Below are 21,281 nucleotides of genomic sequence, written 5' to 3'. Positions count from 1 at the left end.
AGCTGGGACTACAGGCACCCACCACCACGCCCAGCTAATTTTTTGTATTTTTAGTAGAGATGGGGTTTCGCCATATTGGCCAGGCCAGCCTCAAACTCCTGACCTCGTGATCCGCCCACCTCAGCCTCCCAAAGTGCTGGGATTACAAGCGTGAGCCAGTGCGCCCAGCCATGAGCTACTATTTCACACTCATCAAAGGAACAAAAATATTAAAATGTTTGACAACTCTAAGAGTAAGTCTGGAGGTGGAACAAGAGAAAGTTATTTATATTGCTGGTGAGACTGTAAACCATTTAACCAGTTTGGAGAATGATTTAGAAATACTGTAAATGGGCAACCCCTAAGACCTACCAATTTCACATCAAGGAGGGACCATACAGAAACTTTCAAATAGTAAAAATGGGGCTGGGCACATTTAATGATCTCTGTCTAGAGAATAATGATACTAATATATAACAGAGCTTGAGAAACAGACTGAAGTTGGTTATCCAGTAGGAGGAGAAGGTCTGTACTGCCAACTGTGGTAGATATCCCCTAGAATAGTGCCAAGTGGTTCCTGCCATCAGGTAATCATGCCCTTGTGTGATCTCCTCCCCTTGTGTATCAGCTTGATTTGATGACTCGTTTCTTCTCAATAGAATGTGGTAGAGGTGTTATGTCATGTGTAAGATTGGGTTACAAAAAGCTCCTGTCTTGGGCACCCTTTCGCACTCTTAAGTGATGCCAGCTACTGTATCATCAGCTGCTCTATGGAGAGACTCACATGACAAAGGAATGATGTTCCAGTCAACATTCAGCAAGATCATTAGGCCAGCCAACAATCTTATGAGTGAGTTTAGATGTGCTTCTTCCCCCAGTTGTGCCTTGAGATGATCGCAGCCCTGTCTGGCAGTTTGGTTGTAGAAATGTCAGATCTTGAGCCAGGAGCACCCAACTAAGTCATGCTCAGATCTGACCCACAGAAACTATGAGATAATAAATGTTGTTTTAAGCCACTGAGTTTTGGGATAATTTGCAAAACAGCAATATAGAACTAATATGCCTTCCAATAATCATTGCAACCCACAATGATTGATAGGCAAATTCTTAATTTCAGACTGATGGGGACTCTGAATTACCTAAAGCCACTCATTAATGCATTAATTCAAACTAGTTGAAAGCCACCAAGTCCTGTGATCAACTTATAAAAAAAAATTGCAAAACCTATGCTTTTATGGAGTTTTGTATGTAGACAATAAACAAATAAGTAAGTTAAATATATCTTAAGAGTGGGCTGCCTGCGGTGGCTCAGCCTGTAATCCCAGCACTTTGGGAGGCAAAGGCGGGTGGATCACTTGAGGCCAGGAGCTCGAGACCAGCCTGGCCAACATGGTGAAAACCCATCTCTACTAAAAATACAAAAATTAGCTAGGCATGGTGGTGGGTGCCTGTAATTCCAGCTACTCGGGAGGCTGAGGCAGGAGAATCACCTGAACCCAGGAGGCAGAGGTTGCAGTGAGATGAGATTGTGCCACTGCACTCCAGCCTGGGCGACAGAGTGAGATTGCATCTCAAATAAATAAATATATATATTAAGTGAGATTATGATAAGTGATATAGAAAAAAGTAAAGAAGCAAGAGAGAGAAAGCCAGGCCAAAGTAAAGTCTGCAATTTTAGAAAGGATAAAGGCCTCTTCTGAAAAGATGACATGAACAAAACCCAAAAAGGTGTGAGGGAGTCATACAGAATCCAGAAGTGCATGCCACCCAGAGGGAGGAGACAGTAGAAACCTGTTGATGCAGGAGGTAAACTGGCCAGTGCAGCATTTAGGGGACCTGTGTACCTTTCTAAGGACTTTAGCATTAACTCTGGAATGAAATGAGAATTAGGTTTTGAATGAAGAGTCACATGACTAGACTATGTTTTAAAATGAACACTGGCTGATGAGCTGAAAAAAGATTGTGTGTGGTGGTGGGAGGCAGGTTTGGAGGACAGAAACTGCGGAGACAAGAAGGCTGGTTAGAAAGTTTTTTATAATAATCTCAGTGAATATAATGGTTCAGACCAGGGTGGGAATGATGAAGGACGTGAAAAATGGTCAGTTTCTGAACACAGATAGTCCCCTACTAAGGACAGCTCAACCTATGATTTTTTGACTTTGAGGGGTTTATCTTGATGTAACCCCATCATAAATTGAGGAGCATCTGAATGTACAATGGTTCAACTTTTTGACTTTACAATGGGTATGTAGGGTATTAATTGTATTTTCAATTTACAACATTTTCAATTTGCGATGGGTTTACTGGGATGTAACCCCCAGTCAAGAAACATCTATAGAGTTTCAAGGAAGACTCAATAGGATTTTCCAGCCAAATAAATTAATTTGTAAATTACATATGTGTCTATATTCACTGAAAGATACCTGGTGTAAGTCATTAAACCAGAGGAATGCATGTTTTATTAATCCTACATTCAAATATTTGCTATTCATAATCCCCTGTAATCTATACCCACTGCTCTTGTATGGCTTCCAGGCAATATAATGACCATTTGCAATGGCTTTTTAAAGATTTAAAACATATTTTATTTTTTCAATTGTGCTATATTTTAATAAGCAGTAGAGTGCTTACATGACAAGTTGATTTTTTAAACAATTCTCTCATTACAGCAACTGTGATGGTTACTGATGTTTCCACTCCTTTGGAGTAACTCTGCCAACAGGGGATAGGTTCCATTCTATTCCAGTCTGAGTGGCTGTAAACACCCATGTAGCAACACAGAAAGCGGCTCCACTGGCTAGCACAGCATTACCATATTTATCATGAAAATCTGGTGCGTGTTTTACATGGCTCTGTCTTGCCATACTTTGCAGAATGCTTCGAATCTTGAGACTGCTTAGTGCATTTCTGGCCAAGGGAAACATCATGAAGGATTGCAGTTGACTGGTCTATTTTGTTGCAAAGAGGCTGGAAAGACAGAAAAGAAATGCATTGATGTCCAATCTTCATTCAATCCTTCCACTTTGAATGTTTGGCTACATCACCCCTTGGAGTGGTGTTCAGGAATGTGAGTTTTGATATAACAATATCTGAATTTGAATCCCAGCTTTGCCACCGATTAGCTATATGAATTTGGGGCAATTATTTAACCTCTTTTTGCCTCAGTATTACGTGTGATAATCCAAAACAAAACAACAACAAGGTAAGCATGTAATAAATGTTAGCTTTTCTACTCATCACAAATATCCAATTCATTGACTCTATAGACTGCAAACTTATTAACATGGCTACAATAGACAGAAAGTCACAGAACACGCCATGCCTCCTCACTCTCCTCCTCCTCGTTTTCTCCCTCCTGCTTAACCCTTTTCCTTCTTCTTTAACTGTAATACTTACCTTCCCCCTCCTACAGGCAAAATTCTGCTTGCCTTTGAAATTCCACTCTAAGAGTTACCACCTCTGTGAAGTCTTTTCCATACTTCACTAAGTTGAATACGCCCCTTTGTCTCTGAGTTATCACACAATTTACAACCTTTTTTTCATAACACTTAACATTGAGGCATTATCTTTTTAAATAGACATATTTTGGGGAAGCAGTTTTGGTTCACAGCAAAATTGAGCAGAAGACATTGAGAGTTCCCATGTACCCTGACTCTATACACCTACAGCCTCCCTAGCTATCAACATCTCCCACCAGGGTTGTACATTTGTTAGAATCAATAAACCTACATTGACATTTCATGATTACCCAAAGTCCATAGTTTACATTAAGGTTCACTCCTGATATTGTACATTCTATAGGTTTTAACAAATGTATAATGACATGTATCCACCATTTTAGTATCATACAGAATAGTTTCAGTGCCCTAAAAAGCCCTCTGTGCTCTGCTTATGTTACTGAAACACCAAAGGTTTGGTCTCAGTCCTGCTGCTCACCACACAGAAAGCCAATCACTGAGACACCAAGTATTGCCAAGGAAGAAGGGTTTAATCAGGTGCTGCAGCAGAGGAGATGGGAGCTCAGTTTCAAATCCATCTCCCTGACTTAAACCAGGGCTTTATATAGCAGGCAAGAAATGTAAAAATGTGTAAGAAAACAGGCATCTGGGAAGAGCAAGGAAGCAATCACGGTGAATGATGGGTCTGGCATCTGGTGAGAGACCTAAAGGTCATTTCCTGAGGAAGGAACTCAGATAAAACAAATATAAGTTTCAACCTTCTTAACACTACAAGGGTCAATTTCTATGTTTATCAAAAAGAACAGTCTACGGGGCAATGGTTCCGTTTCACCTATTCATCTTTCTGTTTTGACTTACTCCTGGCAACCACTGATCTTTTTACTGTCTCCACAGTTTTGCCTTTTTCGGAATGTCATATAGTTGTAATCATACAGTATACCTGTTCAGACTGGCTTCTTTCACTTCAAAATATGCTTTTAAAGTTCATTCATATCTTTTTGTGGCTCGAGAGTGCATTTCTTTTTAGTGCTAATTAACATTCCACTGTCTGGATGTACCACAATTTATTTATCTATTATTTTACTGAAGGACATCTTGATTGCTTCTAAGATTCAATTAGTACGAATACAACTGCTGCTGCTATAAACATCTGTGGGTAGGGATTGGTCTGAATATATTTTTAACTAATTTAGGTAAATATCAAGGAGCATGATTGCTGAATCACATGGTAATAATTTGTTTAGTTTTGCAAGAAACTGCCTAACTGCCTTCCAAAGTGGCTGTACCATTTTGAGTTCCCACCAGCACTGAATGAGAGTTTCTTTTGTTCCACACCCTGGCCAGCATTTGATGTTAGTGTTCTGGATTTGGGCCATTCTAATCGGTAAATAGGTGTTTCATTTGCAGTTCCCTGATGACATATAATGTCCAGCATATTTTTATATGCTTGTTTGCCATCTTCATCTCCCTTTTGAGAAGTGGCTATTTCAGGCCTTTTGCTTATTTTAAAAAATCAGGTTGTTCATTTTCTTATTGTTGAATTTTAACAGTTCTTTGTATATTCTGGATAACAGTCCTCAATTAGATATGGATTTTGTAAATACTTTCTTCGAGCCTGTGGCTTGCCTTGTCATTCTCCTAAGGAATTATCTTTTTATTCTCTCCTGATAAACTGCAAGTTCTCCAAGAGCAAGGGAGGTAACTGCATATAAAGTAGCTGACACAAAAGCATAAAAAGGTCTTTTTAAAACCAATCTGAAATATAAGTGAATATTGGTATCCTCATAAGAAGCTAAAATGAATACTAAGAACAAGTCGAAATACAATGAAATTAGATGTGCATTTCATAATAGCCAAAATTATTTTATTTCTTAGATAGTTACAAAAAATCTGGAAGTAGAAACATAAAATAATTCTTTAAATGTATCTTCCTGTGTGCAAGTTGTCAAACAACACTGTCTTCAGCAATGACATATGTTAACTGTGGCCCAAAGGTAGACAACACACATATAAAAGGCCCTGAGGTCAATACTCGTAAACATAACTATTCACTGAGATTTTCCAGCTCAGAAGACTTTATTCCAACTTTGAAAACAAGACCCTAAGGTTCTCTTTTATTTCCTACCATATGGTAAGTGGTACTCATCATGATTGTGACAAACAGGGCAAAATAGAGCCAAGTTAATTTCTTCCGAGGTTCCAGATATTCAAAAATGTTTCCTGTAGTCATGAATCTTCCCACCCAAAGACACCAAGGTTTTCATTTGAATTGAATTCAGAGAGTAGGCAGAAGGTGACATCGGTCAGGGTATGACAGGTGCAGCCTTAATCCAGTACAAAAGGACCTGTGCCACACATTGCTTTCGTTCTTTAGGAAGACACATGACCAAAGAATAATTTGTGATAACAGGGATCTCTAGTGGGTCGGCTCATGCTTGCTGCTTTATGACAAATTGATTTCATTTTTCTTATACTCATGATGTTACATTTAAATTCAGATCCTTTGTCTCTAGTGACATTGATCACATTTCTTAGAAGCTTAGTTCATCCTTTGGCTATTCCCATATCTATAAAGCTTTTCTTTTCCATCTAGCCTGAATTTTCTTGATCCAGTAAGTCTATTACTAAGAATTCTCCTTTAGGAACTCCTTCCATAGTTTGCGGCTGGCATTTCATCCTATAATAAACAAACTGCAGTCTCTTTGCTCTTTCTCTTTTCCTTGTCGGCATCAGCTACATCCGTCTCAACTGCCTTCAGATCTATCTTTTTATCTTTATTTATAAAATACATGTAAAAGCTAAGAAAATTCAAGGAATTTTCCATATTGTTTAAACCCATATTACATACCTCTACAATAAATTTTGTGTTATCAGTGAGTCCTACTTGTATTATCTAAACAACTAAAGCTACAGGTTCTAATATCCATATGAAAGCATAAAAAAGAAATTCAATAATATAGTAAGTAAAGGCAATGTTTCTGAAAGTAGATCTTTCTGACGAAAACAGACTACAAAAAGATAGAGGAAGACAGATTTCTCTAGTTAGTAAAAACAAAGTAAAAGTTCCCTCATGCCCATGGCAATAAAAGAAGTATGTTCCGAATAAATATAAATGGTTAAAGGGAGTGAAGTATTCATTGAAGTTGAAAGACTTATTGTGTCATCTATTATATGTAGTCATCTTAAAGTTCTTTCTGAAAAAAATAACTAATACTTGATCTCAGTCTAACTACAATAAGGAAGTACATAAATCTGAAGCTTCACTGGTAACAATAATAATCTCTGAAGGCTATCAAAAGAAGTAAAACAATAGTGTAGTAAGGAAACTAACATTTATTGAGTATATACCTGTGTGTTAAGACATTGTGCCAAGATTTTGCACATCTGAAAAAATGGTGTGGAAGGATGACTGTTTAAGCCCATTTTACACCTAAGAACAAATGACAGGAAAGGATGTGAATGTAAGTCCTCTGATTCTAAATCCAACGAATTCTTCAGCCATACCATGTTTTCTTGGGAATTGAACAATGAGAACTCATGGACACAGGAAGGGGAACATCACACTCCGGGGACTGTTGTGGGGTGGGGGGAGGGGGGAGGGACAGCATTAGGACATATACCTAATGCTAAATGACGAGTTAATGGGTGCAGCAAAACAACATGGCACATGGATACACATGTAACAAACCTGCACATTGTGCCCATGTACCCTAAAACCTAAATAAAAAAAAAAAGTGTATTCAACTCTGAGTATTGGAAAATGATCAAACAAACCAAACCAAACCAAACCAAACCAAAACAAAACCAAGCTGGTTACCAGAGATGGCTCTTTAATTGCAAATGGTTCACAGCACTTTGCTATTTATTTACCTACTAACTACTGTACGTTACAGCCTGGGATAGATGTCGTCAGTACAATGTCTACTCTCAAGAAGCTTATGGTATAGTGGAGAAATAAATAATTATTGCTCTACAGAAGGAAGTAGGCTAGAAATTAGCACAGGGTGTATTTAGTTCACAGAGGAGGGGGCATTTTATCTTGGGATCCTAGGAATGGTTTTAGAAGAGATGATACCTAAGCTAGATCTTGAAATATTACTTTGAAATAGACAGAAACAAAAATTGGTGGTGGGAGGGAATACACAGATGGAGAAGCAGAGCGTAAGCACACAGGTTGGAACTCATACAGAGACAGGGCAATCTGGTGAGCTCGATAACACTACGTAATAAGCATTGAAGCAACAAATGCCCAACAGATGAGCCTGGAGACAAGAGAAAAGAATGGCACACTGGGGACTTTAAATGCTTTGCTATGGCATTTGAGTCAGTTCTACAGGTCAGTGTTTCCCATTATTTAAAAAACAGTTGTCATACTCACAACCTTTGGTGTTAACAATGAGAATTTTTAATTTATTAATAAATTAAATCAAAATTCATTTTTAGTTTTTAATTTTCATAATATAAAAATAATATGAGACCTGGATGATGTAGCTTATCAGTATCAAATTATCAAATTTATCTTGTCAGAGATAAATTTGGTTTATGTTTGTTCTGCATTTTAGGTATAGCAATTATTTGCCCTGGGTTAATGCAAAAAGAATGCATGCAGCTTTTATGTTAAAGTGTTCGTATGCAAGGGACAAAATAAAGAATTAGAAGAACTGAGTCATACCAAAGCTTACTAACCATAGACATAGACATGTGAAAATAAAAGAACTACGATCACTACAAACAGTGTTAGAGTTTTAGGACAACGTTAACTGTCATACTGTTAATATGACAAATTTGAACTTTATTTGTTGTATAGTTCTTTTTATTGAAAACATGTTTTGGTTTTATCATTGTATTAAGCTCCCAATATAATGAAGATCTATTCAGTTTCAAGTTTACCCATATGTAAGTGATTTTGTAATAAAATAATTTAAGATGGTACGTGATGAAATAAAGTTTCCCCTTTAAGAAGATTCCAAACATAACTCAAGTTTGAGAAACCTTCCTGCAGGTGAGGAGAAACTATTGACTGGTATAATCAGAAAACACATTTTACAAACATAATTGTTAGGTGTAAAATGGATGGAGAGATGACAAAAATGGCAAACATTTAAGATGTTAGTTAACTATTGATGGCAATGATTAATGAAAAATAAAATAAGGATCTAAATTAAGTACTGATACCAGAAATAGAAGATAGAATCGAGAAATATAAATAAAATAAAAATCCGATTAACTTAGCAAGTACGTTACTCTAACTAAATTGAGTATTCCATTCACTTAACCTCTGGGTTGATTTCAGCCAAAACCTCTGTCCTGATTTCTCTTCAAAATCAGCAGATACTGACATTGTAGCTTGTTGCTGACCTTGGGAATCAGAGTTTGGGTGATCTAGGCACCGAATACTGAGAGGTCAAAGCAAACATAATTAAGGTGTGCCACAGAAAGGCAGGTTTAGATGCCTGAGTAGAAGGGGGAGGCATCTTGAAAGGATTTGCTGTATGATCCAAAAAGAAAATAATAACTGTATCCAGTCTAAGTAAGTATAGCCCAACATGGACCAACAAATGACCCACTTAGCTTCGATATAGGCTTTCTATGTAATCTCAAGAAGAAAACAAAACAGAGTCCTATTTCTCAAATTGCCCAGATATTACTCTTAAATAGTTCGGAGGAAGATGAAGCTCAAGAAGGCATTAAGGTGTATATCAGGGTTTCCCAGTCTGGATACAACTGACATTTTGGTCTGAATAATTCTTTGTTGGAGAGGGGAAAAGTAATCCTGTGAATTGTAAGATGTTTAGTAGCATCCCTACCTCTACCCACTAAATAACAGCAGTAGTATCCTCCAGTTTTGACACCATAAATGTCTCCAGACCTTGCTAAATGTTACCTGGGGTGCAAAATCATTCCCAGTTCAGAACCACTGCTGTATATACAGAAAGGTGTATCCTCCCCTATCACTTCTCCACCATGAATGACACCATTCTATACAATAGAGAAGGCAACTTAAAATCTAAGAAAATAAATTATTCTGGTCCCTACCATGGGATGCAAAAAGATTGCCCATCAACATTTTTCCTGAACTAATCCCAATATTTAAAATGTTGTATGATACAACTCAGATGAATCACTTAATCTACCTGGACATCTGCTTACCCCCTATAAAATAAAAAAGTTGAACTAATTTAGTTTTCCCAAACCTATCTGATCCTAAAAGTTATCTGGAATCTTTATTACAAAATGTAGATTACCGGGTTCAATTTCAAATGTACTGTAACACAGTCTCCAAGAGGAGTAGCCTGAGAATCTGTATTTTTAAAACAAATTCTCAGGAGAGTTTTTTCATCAGAAATATTTATAGAACATTGAGTCAGATAATCTCTAAGGTACTATCCAGCTCTAACACTCTGGGCTTTTCCTTGGGGGAAAAATAAAAAGAAGCATTTTAGGAAGACCATTTATTCTTTTAGGCCACTGAAAGAGTACAGTAGTAATTGAATCTACTACCATGGTAATTTAGAAAGCAGTACCTGAGTGACCTGAAAGAGTTATAGGGACCCCCTGGGAATAAGTTAGTCAAGAGAAACATTTGGTAGCGTTTAAAAACATTAAAAGCGTTAGTAATACAGGTGTTCTGCTGTACAAATGAATGACACACTTTCGGAGCTAGGACTCCTGGACATTACTCAATTGAAATACCTTGATTTCCACTTGCTTTTATTTCCACTCTTCTTTTTATAGCTTCGTGGTATCAATGCAAAATAAGAAACAATAAAAAAGGCAATCTTCTTGAAACGGAAATGCACATAACCTGCAGTGTCTTCAGTTCATTTATGTATTTGTCAGCAGATGATGATGCTCAAGTAGGGATTAAGTATACACAGTGCAAAGTGTCCCCCTTCACAGTGTATTCAAGTTTTCAGCCATTTCATAACAGGAAACATGGGAACTCTGAAAGAAGCAACGCCGCTGGTAAAAATGCTGAACAATGGTTCTATTTTATATGTAATGGCATCATCTCCTAAGTCACTGAATTGATGGATGGTACAACCATTTGCTTAAGGCTGTGTTTTATGTCACTTTATTAAGCCTAAAAAGTTACATAAATGGATGCTACCTAAACAAACAGGAAGGCAGATTATAGCAGTGAATTGTTATGCCAGGAGGAAAAATAAGAGAGTGGACAAAGAACCTGTGAGCTGGTGTCCTCAAATGCCATATGTTGCCTGAAGAGTAAAGGGATATTGAGGTATGCACTCTCACTCACATCCTTCCCAGTCACAGTCTAAATGAACAGATCATTTCTATCCCATATGGAGTGTTGAAAGCACTCAGTAATGTCCAGTCTGAGAATAATCACAGTGCCCATTAAGGCCGTTTCTTTTATGGGGCGGATCACATTAAGGTGGTTCACTCATGAAGTACCCATAATATTTTCTTTAATCATAAGGTTCTTCCAACTATACTCACTCTTTTTCCTTTCTGATAGCTATGAGTAAGAGACAACAAAACAGTGGCATACAGGTTGAAGGCTTTTCTACATGTCACGCTGCGAGTCAGTGTACCAACTGTGCAACAATTCTTATAATTGTTCATTATTAAACTTCAAGTAGGCCCATCACATGTTTATGTTATTTTGACATTACACTACCTTTCAAATATGTACAGTTCACCAGTTAAGGTCCCAAAATGTGCTAGTCCCTTAGCGTAATCACATCTCTGCATTCAATCTTCAGCTTTGCAGGGCAAGATCACAGTTACTTTGCACAGGTACCTAAAAAGGACAAACCTCAGAGGATCTGTCTCATGCTAATGGAACTCTCAGAAATTGATGTATAAACTGGAATGTAGGAATGTATTTCATTAACTTAAAAAAAGTATGTTCCATCCTAATGGCTGAAATAGTTTCTTATCTTTAATAGTTTGACACTGATTCCAATTGAAAAGGGATTTTATGTCAGTATTTCCCAAAATATGCCTATTTCACTAGTTCTCTTTGATGTTATATTAATAGAAGTTACTTGAAAACGGGGTTTCAATGTTATCTAAGTTTTGAGAAGTATGCAGTTAACAAAGTCATATTTTCTTTATTGAAGTATTTTTTCCAACATCTATTGTGCTAAACAGTGATTCTTTGAGAGGGATAGCATGTGGTGTATTCCAAATGTAGCTAAACATGCCATGCTTTTTTCCCCCTGAAGCATATCTCCATATTAGTATTTTGCAGAACACAATTAGGGGAAAACCAAAGGATGCCTCTGTGTTCTCAATACTGTTACATCACTGTACTCATTTCCAAAGGCTTAATGGATCCAGGAGGCATCTCACAAACTAAATCATTTCCTTGTGGGAACTTCTAATGTAAGATTCAAGGAGTACAGCATGTGAGGTAATCCCAGTTTGTCTTAACAACACTCATAAGGGCAATGAACTCTAGCCTTCATTACATGATTCTAATTTTGGCAGTTTTAATATTTGTGCAGATGTTTCTCTGGTTTCAACATCTGAAATTGACCCAACGGTCCCATAGTTTTTTTTTTGTATAAACAGAAAATTGACCGTTCTTGTTTTAAAGCTTGAAACTTACATTTGTTTCATCTGAGTTCCTTCCTCTGAAAAGGACCCCCAGGTGTCTCAAAAAGCATCAAAGTACCAGATCCCTGCATCCAGATAATGTGACACCAGGCCCCTCATTCATCATGATTACCTCCTTAGGCCTCCTGAGCTCCTATTTTCCTATGCATTGCTACATTTCTTACCTGCTATATAAGCCCTTAATTTCAGTCAATCAGAGGGACGAATTTGAGACTGAGCTCCCTCCCATCTCCTTGGCTATAGCAGCCAACCTCTGCTATAATCGTTGCCTCAGTCATTGGCTTTCTGTGTGGTTGAGCAGCAGAACCTGGACCAAACCCTTGGTGTTATGGTAACACATCCATCTTTATTAATTAAATAGACTCTGAAAAAAAATATTTCATGATTCTACAGTGGCCATTAGAGGTGAATCAGTGACCCCTCATTGAATAATTTGAAACTTTCATTAAAACTTTGAAATGGACTTGTCATTTCTGCCTTCAATCTATCACTGATACATTTAGGTAAAAGTATACAGGAAACATTGGCCTGTTTAACTTTTAGATATCAAAGATATTTTAATTTTTTTTTTTTTTTTTTTTGGGGAGACGGAGTCTCTCTCACCTAGGCTGGAGTGCAGTGGCGTAATCTCCACTCACTGCACCCTCCACCTCCCAGGTTCAAGCAATTCTTCTGCCTCAGCTGTACTACAGGCACACGCCAGCATGCCCGGCTAATTTTGTTGTGTTTTTAGTAGAGACAGGGTTTCACTGTGTTGTCCAGGCTGGTTTCGAACTCCTGAGCTCAGGCAATCTGCCTGCCTTGGCCTCCCAAAGTGCTAGGATTACAGGTGTGAGCCACTGCTCCCAGCCAGATATTTTAATTTTTAAAGGCACATTTACCAATTGTTTCCATTTTGCATTAAAATTGTTTGCAGTTGCCAACCAGAACTCAAGCCAGTAAGGGTCCAGTCCAGAAGTTAATTTTGATAAAACTACCCATTTAGATTGGAATATTTAGCACTGCAAAGTAATCTTTTCCACCTTGCTCCTGCAAACTCCGGATTATTTATTTCCAACTTGGACTATCTCTGTCCTAAATTCTGCTCAAACTATACCTGTTAATTAATCTTTTTATGAATAAGGCTCTTGTTATTGCTATCACCTAGATAACTTATGGTGCATTTGCAGAGAAATTTCATCTGATGAGAAGAACACATTACAGCATTGAAGTAGTAACTCTAATCATTGCAAGTTGGTTTACTAGGCCAGTGCTTTCAGTATAATTTTCTTTTTTTCACTTTCATAACATTTTGGAGACTTTAAAAAAACTTTTAACAAGATATTGGTTAAAATAACTTTTAACGAGATATTTTACTTATACTTTTTTCCCCCTTGGATTCATTATTTGTAAGTGAGAAAAACTGGCCAGAGGGGCAAACTTTGGTAAACTGATTTTTTTTTCCTTCTTGTAGATGTCTCAGCAGAAACAGTGAGACAGGATGCACTTTGCTAAACCTTGGGGCAGGGTGCTTATTTTAGTGAACTGATATTTCATTTTAGTTTTTCTTTTAAATTCCTGAGGGAAGGATCTTAAGGAAGAAAGCAAGCCTAAAAGAGGTTACCCATCTAAAAACATGCAACAAAAAATCAGAATACAGATTTTTGTTTTGAAATCCTACAATTTCCAATTGCATTCTTGTTTCAGAGAGGTTACAAGGTTTCAACCTCTATTTCATTAATCTGAGTCTAAAATTTCTTAGTCTAAAAGGGCACCCCTAAACTAAATTAACATAATCATTTGAATATTTGTTAATTGGAAAATTAAGATTTCTATGCAAAAAGGCCATAATTTTCAAAAGTAGATAGAATTTATATAGTTTAGAGCCACTGTTGATAATGGAATGGTAGGTTTTCTTATACAGATAATGTATTTTATCATATTCATCAAATAAAAATCATCAGATCTGAAAGACATAGAGATCATTTTATATTAACCTTTAATATTTTAATAATCTTTTGGTCACTGGCCATTCATGACTTGATGGATGTTGAAGAATAATGTGGGTAGAAATTAGAGGGTGAATGGCAAATAGTAAATACACAGAACCCAATAATCCTTTCCTGGCTTTACACTCTATTTGAGGAAAAGGCGGAGAGCCAAACTCATATATGTGTTTTTTAATGAAAAGTAATTATAAAAGTGGCACAAAGATCTAAGTGTAGAACAGGTAAGGGACCTGAATCTTTTGCCCTCCTCTAGAATCAGGGCATTGACCAAAAGTAGAACATGGAGTACGCTGTCACCAGAAGTAGGCAGAATGGATATTAAATGGGGCCCAAACAAAAGATATCCATTATACACTGAAAGTGCAGTGGAAACAAAGAGGTTTATTCATTGAGAGAGACCAGTGGACTAGATTTTCTAAAGTTTCTTCTTCCTCTATGATTTTGTTTCTGTATCTAAAGTTTCATATAACTGTGATACACTGCCCCAGAGGAGTCTAAGGCTAGGGGAAATCTACAATGTGTGAGGATGGGAACATGCAGTCTTTTTATGCAACTTGTTTCCACAAATAAAAGTTGCCCTTTCCAAGGTTTTTAGTGCATGACAAGAACCCTTAGAAAACCCTAAATAGCACTATTTTGTTACTTAAACTTATTTTGTTTACTTAAACATGATTAAACTGAGCTCCTATTATGTGACTACAGCCTACTAAACAGGAATTACCACAAAAAAATGGATAAGAATGATTTATCTTTTCAGGAATGCTCAGCAGAAGAGACAGATAATGATAAGGTTTCAATGTGCAAAAAGTAATAAAAAATATGATCAGGCTGCTATGTCACCAAAAATACGAGACATCTTTCCCAAACAAACAGACCAGGAAAAGCCTCCTGGAGTAAGTTTACCTATATAACATTTGTTATATAGGTAAACTCGTGTCATGGGGGTTTGTTGTACAGATTATTTCATCACTCAGTTATCAAGCCTAGTATCCATTAGTTATTTTTCCTGATCCTCTCCTTTCTCCCACCCTCCACCCTCCAAAAGACCCTAGTGTGTTTTGTTCCCCTCTATGTGTCCATATATTCTCATCATTTAGCTCCCACTATTTTTATTTTATTTTATTTTATTTATTTTATTTTATTATTTTATTTTATTTTATTTATTTTCTGAGACAGAGTCTCGCTCTGTCGCCCAGGCTGGAGGGCAATGGCACAATCTCGGCTCACTGCAACCTCCGCCTCTCGTGTTCAAGCGATTCTCCTGTCTCAGCCTCCTGAGTAGCTGGGATTACGGATGTGTGCCACCAGGCCTGGCTAATTTTTGTATTTTTAGTAGAGACGGGGTTTCGCCATTTTGGTCAGGCTGGTCTTGAACTCATGACCTCGTGATCCACCCGCCTCAGCCTCCCAAAGTGCTGGGATGACAGGCATGAGCCACTGTGCCCGGCCTTAGCTCCCACTTATAAGTGGACTTTTCTTTACCTATCAAGGATAAAATATAGTTTTCAAACACTTCTCCTTTAAAGGTGACCTTCAAGTGCAACCTTATATAATCAAGAGAATCTCCTTTAATGTCAAATTCCTAAAGACAGCTTAAATAATATTGATATTATACTTAAGCATCACATTAGAATAAAGCTCCTTCTGGCTTTTTGCCAATGATGTAACACATTTTCATCTTGATTGAACATCATGTTGTAATCACCATAAAATTTGTCTTTAACGTTACTATGAAATAATAGCCAATATACCTCACAGACATCTTTAAGAACAAATGTAATTTATAATACTGAATATACACAAAATAATCAGAACCAACATAGTTAAAATCTAATTGTGCTTAGAATTAACAGTATCTAAAGTGGAGCCATTTATATATACTTCAAAGTTCATGATGTTGCATCAACACCTATAACTTTCTGATTTACATTAAAGAACCAGAAAGAATAAATTTAAAAATCTTGAAACCAATACTGGCCAATTCAATAGCAGCCATGCTTCATAAGCACATGCTTCATCCAGGACCAGACTTAAGCTAGATTTATGAAGGTATTCCTTTAAGTATGTCTTACAACAATTGTCACAAATTATCTTAGGAGCCTACAAATTATTACTGCTCAAATACTGGCAACAACCAAAAATACTGATAAAGCATATACCCACCATGAAAGTACCCTACATAAAACATTATTGTATTTAACTGAAGAAAATAGTCTCAAAACAAAAAAATACGTTAGGCTAAAACAGCAATTTATACTGTGTGAACTGTACACAGCATGAGAATATTATATAATTGTGGTGGGCAAGAGCAAAGGGGGCTGCCCACAGGAAAAGGAATCTAGGTTCAGACAACTATTCAAAAAACCTTGGCCATTTCCTGAACTTCCAGTCACTCTTCTTTCACTCCATGCAGTTTCCATTCCCTCTTTCTATATCAATAAGTAGTCCAAGGGTCAATGGCCTCTCTATCCTGCAAAATGAACATTTTAGTTCACTTTTCTTGACTTTTCACTGCAATAATACCAATGATGCTTCCCTGTTCTGAAACTCTTCTTCCATTAGCTTCCATGATATTTCCTTATTACTCTTCATGTCTATATGGCTATTTCTTCTTTACAAACTCAGTTTCTAACAAATTCTTAGAAGTAGGAGTTCTTCAGGGTTCACTCATAGGTTCTCATCTATTTTTGCTTTTTATGTTCTCTCTCTCTCTCTAGGTAGTTCAACCACACTAATAAACTTAATTGTCATGGGGAATTAGACAACTCCCATGTTACATCTGCACACATGAACTCTCTTGTTAGTTCCAGAGCAATACAGTACATTAAACTTCCTTCCCAACACCTCTCCTAAAATAGCTCAAAGTGTCTGCAAAATCAATAGAATAAGTGTACAATCATGCTCTTCTACTCCCAAGTTTGATCCTTATGAATGTTTCCTCCTTTATGATTTTGTTTCTATATCTAAAGTTTCAAATAAGTGTATTACACTGCCTGGGATTGATGTTCATCCCAGTGAACAGCATCTCCATCATTTAGCTGAGCAAGTTAAATGTAGAAATCATTCTTGATGCCTTCAGCTCCCTCGCAATATATAATATTTTATTCTTTAATTTTTAAATTTAAATTAAATTTTAAAATATTTAAAAATATCTCAAATCTGCTAACTTTTCTCTATCCAAAATGTCTCCATCCTAACTTAACTTCATTTCATATGCTTTCTTTAAATGGTCTTTCCACAATACCTCTGCCATTCCCCATCCTCCATCTATTTTCCCAACTGCTAACAAGGTGGCCTAAGAGAAGAAACGTGACTATATCACATCCACAATGAAAACTCTTTGTTATACTCTCTAAGTGATAATTTACATTAAAAACATTTTAGTATAAATAGTGTTATGTACATGTACATAAGTTAACTTCAATTTACAGTGTAAGGATTGTTAGTTTGCATCTGAAGTACACTAATCAGAAATCCATACTCTAGGAATGGCTACAAGATGTACCTGCCACACAATTATAGAAGTATAAACCAGAGGGTGTGTTAATTCATCTAATGCATGTTAGAAATACTTTTTCACTGATGAGATGAATGATATTCAAGATATGTGGTTGATTAGAAAGGTTGTGTCAGGCCTAATGCTTTCGTAGGGATAAAGTATGAGAATCTGGCAAGTATAGCAGTCTAACACACTGGGAATAATAATTCAGATCTAGAGTTCTATTAGTGGAAAGTTTCTCCTCTGCACAGAGAATTCTATTACCTGATTCAACAACCAAACCAGATGCTCCTACCGTTAAAGGAATACCATTGGCTTTATTTTAATGTAAGGAGTACGCCAAAGGACAAAGAGTAAGGACTTCACTGGATGTACATTCCTATTCTTATGTTCTATCCAATTCCACAGAATAAGTTTAACAATTTCTTTTACTGGCCAGGTGCGGTGGCTTACACCTATAATCCAGCATTTCAGAAGGCCAAAGTGGAAGGATCGCTTCAGGCCAGGAGTTAAAGACCAGCGTGGACAACACAATGAGATCCCATCTCTACACACACACACACACACACACACACGAGCCAAGTATGGTGGCACATGCCTGTAGTCCTAGCTACTCAGGAGGCTGAGATGGAAGGATTGCTTGAGCCCAGAAATTGGAGGCTACAGTAAGCTATGATCATGCTACTGCACTCCATCAGCCTGGGCAAAAGAGACTCTGTCTCAAAACTAAAACAAAAAAAAAGTAAATGAGAATTTCTTTTATTATAATGACTATATATATGATTATAATGATATCTAGTATCAAGACTCTTTATGTTCCTAAATATAACTATTAAAGAGTCCAGATATTTACCAAAATAACTTGAAAATGGTGGAAAGGTCAGTTGTTTTAAGTCAGGACAGAATAACACTCAATGGTTTCTAACTTCTTTTAAGGTAAAGGCTAACTTCTTTGATATCACTTCTTCAGTCTGCCTAGGCTGCCCAGACAGAATACCAGAGCCTGCATGGCTTAAACAACAAAAATACATTTTCTCAAAGTCCTGAAGGCTAGAAATTCCAATAACAAGGTCCAGCAGGGTTGTTTCTAGTGAGGGCTCTTTTGCAGACTTGCAGATGGCCAGCTTCTCGTCATGTCCTGAAATAGTGGAAAGGAAGCTCATTTTGATGTTTCTTTCCTTATAAAATCACCAGCCCTTTCAGATTAGGGATGCACCCTTATAACCTCATTTAACCTTTATCACCTCTTCACAGACCCTATCTCCAAATACAGACACATTGAGGGTTAGGGCTTCAAATTATGAATTTTGGGGAGGACACAAACAGTCCACAACAATGAACTATAAAACTTTCATGGTCTTTGACCACTTAATCAGCAACATTTCACACAAATCTCCTATTCACTTTCTACATCCCAGTGACCTTCTTTCAGTTTCCTGGAATAGACATTCCTTCTTCCCAAAGATTTTTTTTAGTTTTGTTGCTTCTCATTTCACATAGTCAGTTCCAACTCATCCTCCTGTCATCAGCTCAAACTGTTCGTGGGGAGATATTTATACTCTCTCATCTACTGTTTCAATTGCTTCTAAGTGACAAACTAGGTATATGTCATGCATCATTTAAAATTTTGCAAAGGCATACATATGAACTTGTTCATTCTTGGTGGTAGAGTGTATACCATGTTATTTATTCAACGTTTATATGTCTACTTTTATAGTCCATTTCTTACACCAGCATTTAATTCTCTTTTCACTTCTAGCAAAAAATGTACATGTTAGTTATCATATTCAGTTTAGAGCAAATGAAACAATATTTTTACATTATGCTACTGTCAACTCATGTATATATTGGAATCGTGGTGATAAATAAAACACATGCATTTTTTGCCCTTGTGGAAATCAGTATAGTGTGAGAGCAAACTATTGTAGCAACCACAACCCTATATAATTGTAGTATGAGATAAACTGTATAAAACATATAGCGATATAAAAATGAGAATACTAGGAAAGTGATTTTATATTAGGTGGGCAGAAAAGACTTCATTGAGGAAAAGACAATTAGGGTGAGACCAGGCAATGATTAGAAATTTTCTCTAGAAGAAAGAAAAAGAAATCAGGAACCAATACCATGCTGTTTTGGTTACTGTAGCCTTGTAGTATAGTTTGAAGTCAGGTAGCGTGATGCCTCCAGCTTTGTTCTTTTGGCTTAGTATTGACTTGGCAATACGGGGCTCTTTTTTGCTTCCATATGAACTTTAAAGTAGTTTTTTCCAATTCTGTGAAGAAAGTCATTCGTAACTTGATGGGGATGACATTGAATTTATGTAACCTTGGGCAGTATGGCCATTTTCACAATATTGATTCTTCCTATCCATAAGCATGGAATGTTCTTCCATTTTTTGTGTGTCCTCTTTTATTTCCTTGTGCAGTGGTTTGTAGTTCTCCCTGAAGAGGTCCTTCACATCCCTTGTAAGTTGGATTCCTAGGTATTTTATTCTCTTTGAAGCAATTGTGAATGGGAGTTCACTCATGATTTCGCACTTTGTTTGTCTGTTATTGGTGCATAAGAATGCTTGTGATTTTTGCACATTGATTTTGTATCCTGAGACTTTGCTGAAGTTGCTTATCAGCTTAAGGAGATTTTGAGCTGAGACGATGGGGTTTTCTAGATATACGATCATGTCGTCTGCAAACAGGGACAATTTGACTTCCTCTTTTCCTAATTGAATATCCTTTATTTCTTTCTCCTGCCTGATTGCCCTGGCCAGAACTTCCAACACTATGTTGAATACGAGTAGTGACAGAGGGCATCCCTGTCTTGTGCCAGTTTTCAAAGGGAATGTTTCCAGTTTTTGCCAATTCAGTATGTAATTGGCTTTGGGTTTATCATAAATAGCTCTTATTATTTTGAGATACGTCCCATCCATACCTAATGTATTGAGAGTTTTTAACATGAAGGGCTGTTGAATTTTGTCAAAAACCTTTTCTGCATCTATTGAGATAATCATGTGGTTTTTGTCATTGGTTCTGTTTATATGCTGGATTACATTTATTGATTTGCATATGTTGAACCAGCCTTGCATCCCATGGATGAAGCCCACTTGATCGTGGTCGATAAGCTTTTTGATGTGCTGCTGGATTTGGTTTGTGAGTATTTTATTGAGGATTTTTGCATCGATGTTCATCAGAGATATTGGTCTAAAATTCTCTTTTTTTGTTATCTCTGCCAGGCTTTGGTATCAGGATGATGCTGGCCTCATAAAATGAGTTAGGGAGGATTCCCTCTTTTTCTATTGATTGGGATAGTTTCAGAAGGAATGGTACCAGCTCCTCCTTGTACCTCTGGTAAAATTCAGCTGTGAATCCGTCTGGTCCTGGACTTTTTTTGGTTGGTAAGCTATTAATTATTGCCTCAATTTCAGAGCTTGTTATTGGTTTATTCAGAGATTCAACTTCTTCCCGGTTTAGTCTGGGGAGGGTGTATGTGTCAAGGAATTTATCCATTTCTTCTAGATTTTCTAGTTTATTTGTGTAGAGGTGTTTATAGTATTCTCTGATGGTAGTTCTTATTTCTCTTGGATCAGTGGTGATATCCCCTTTATCATTTTGTATTGCATCTGTTTGATTCTTCTCTCTTTTCTTCTTTATTAGTCTTGCTAGTTAGAGGTTTATCAATTTTTTTGATCTTTTCAAAAAACCAGCACCCAATGAAACAGAACAGAGCCCTCAGAAATAATACCACACATCTACAACCATCTGATCTTTGACA

General features: G+C 36.9%; 1 protein-coding gene across 16 annotated transcripts in view; it reads right to left on the bottom strand.

Annotated features, from left to right (window-relative positions):
* Positions 1–2,540: 2,540 nt before the first annotated feature.
* The window catches only part of LOC116456710 (cytochrome c oxidase subunit 7B2, mitochondrial), a 174,105-nt gene continuing 155,364 nt past the window's right edge, over positions 2,541–21,281 (bottom strand). For 15 of the 16 annotated variants that reach the window (XM_058430184.1, XM_058430193.1, XM_032135499.2 and 12 more), the window contains one exon: positions 2,541–2,946. In XM_058430184.1, coding sequence (XP_058286167.1) covers positions 2,661–2,906 — 246 coding nt within the window. In that variant the 5' untranslated portion in view covers positions 2,907–2,946 and the 3' untranslated portion in view covers positions 2,541–2,660. Of the gene's footprint in view, positions 2,947–10,130; positions 10,237–21,281 lie in introns of those variants that run through there. The other variant, XM_058430195.1, reaches the window with a different exon arrangement.

The sequence above is a fragment of the Hylobates moloch genome, unplaced genomic scaffold, assembly GCF_009828535.3.
Source record: "Hylobates moloch isolate HMO894 unplaced genomic scaffold, HMol_V3 SCAFFOLD_17, whole genome shotgun sequence".
Classification (NCBI taxonomy): domain Eukaryota; kingdom Metazoa; phylum Chordata; class Mammalia; order Primates; family Hylobatidae; genus Hylobates; species Hylobates moloch.
Note: the sequence above shows the minus strand (reverse complement) of the source record. Positions and strands in the feature narration are given on the sequence as shown.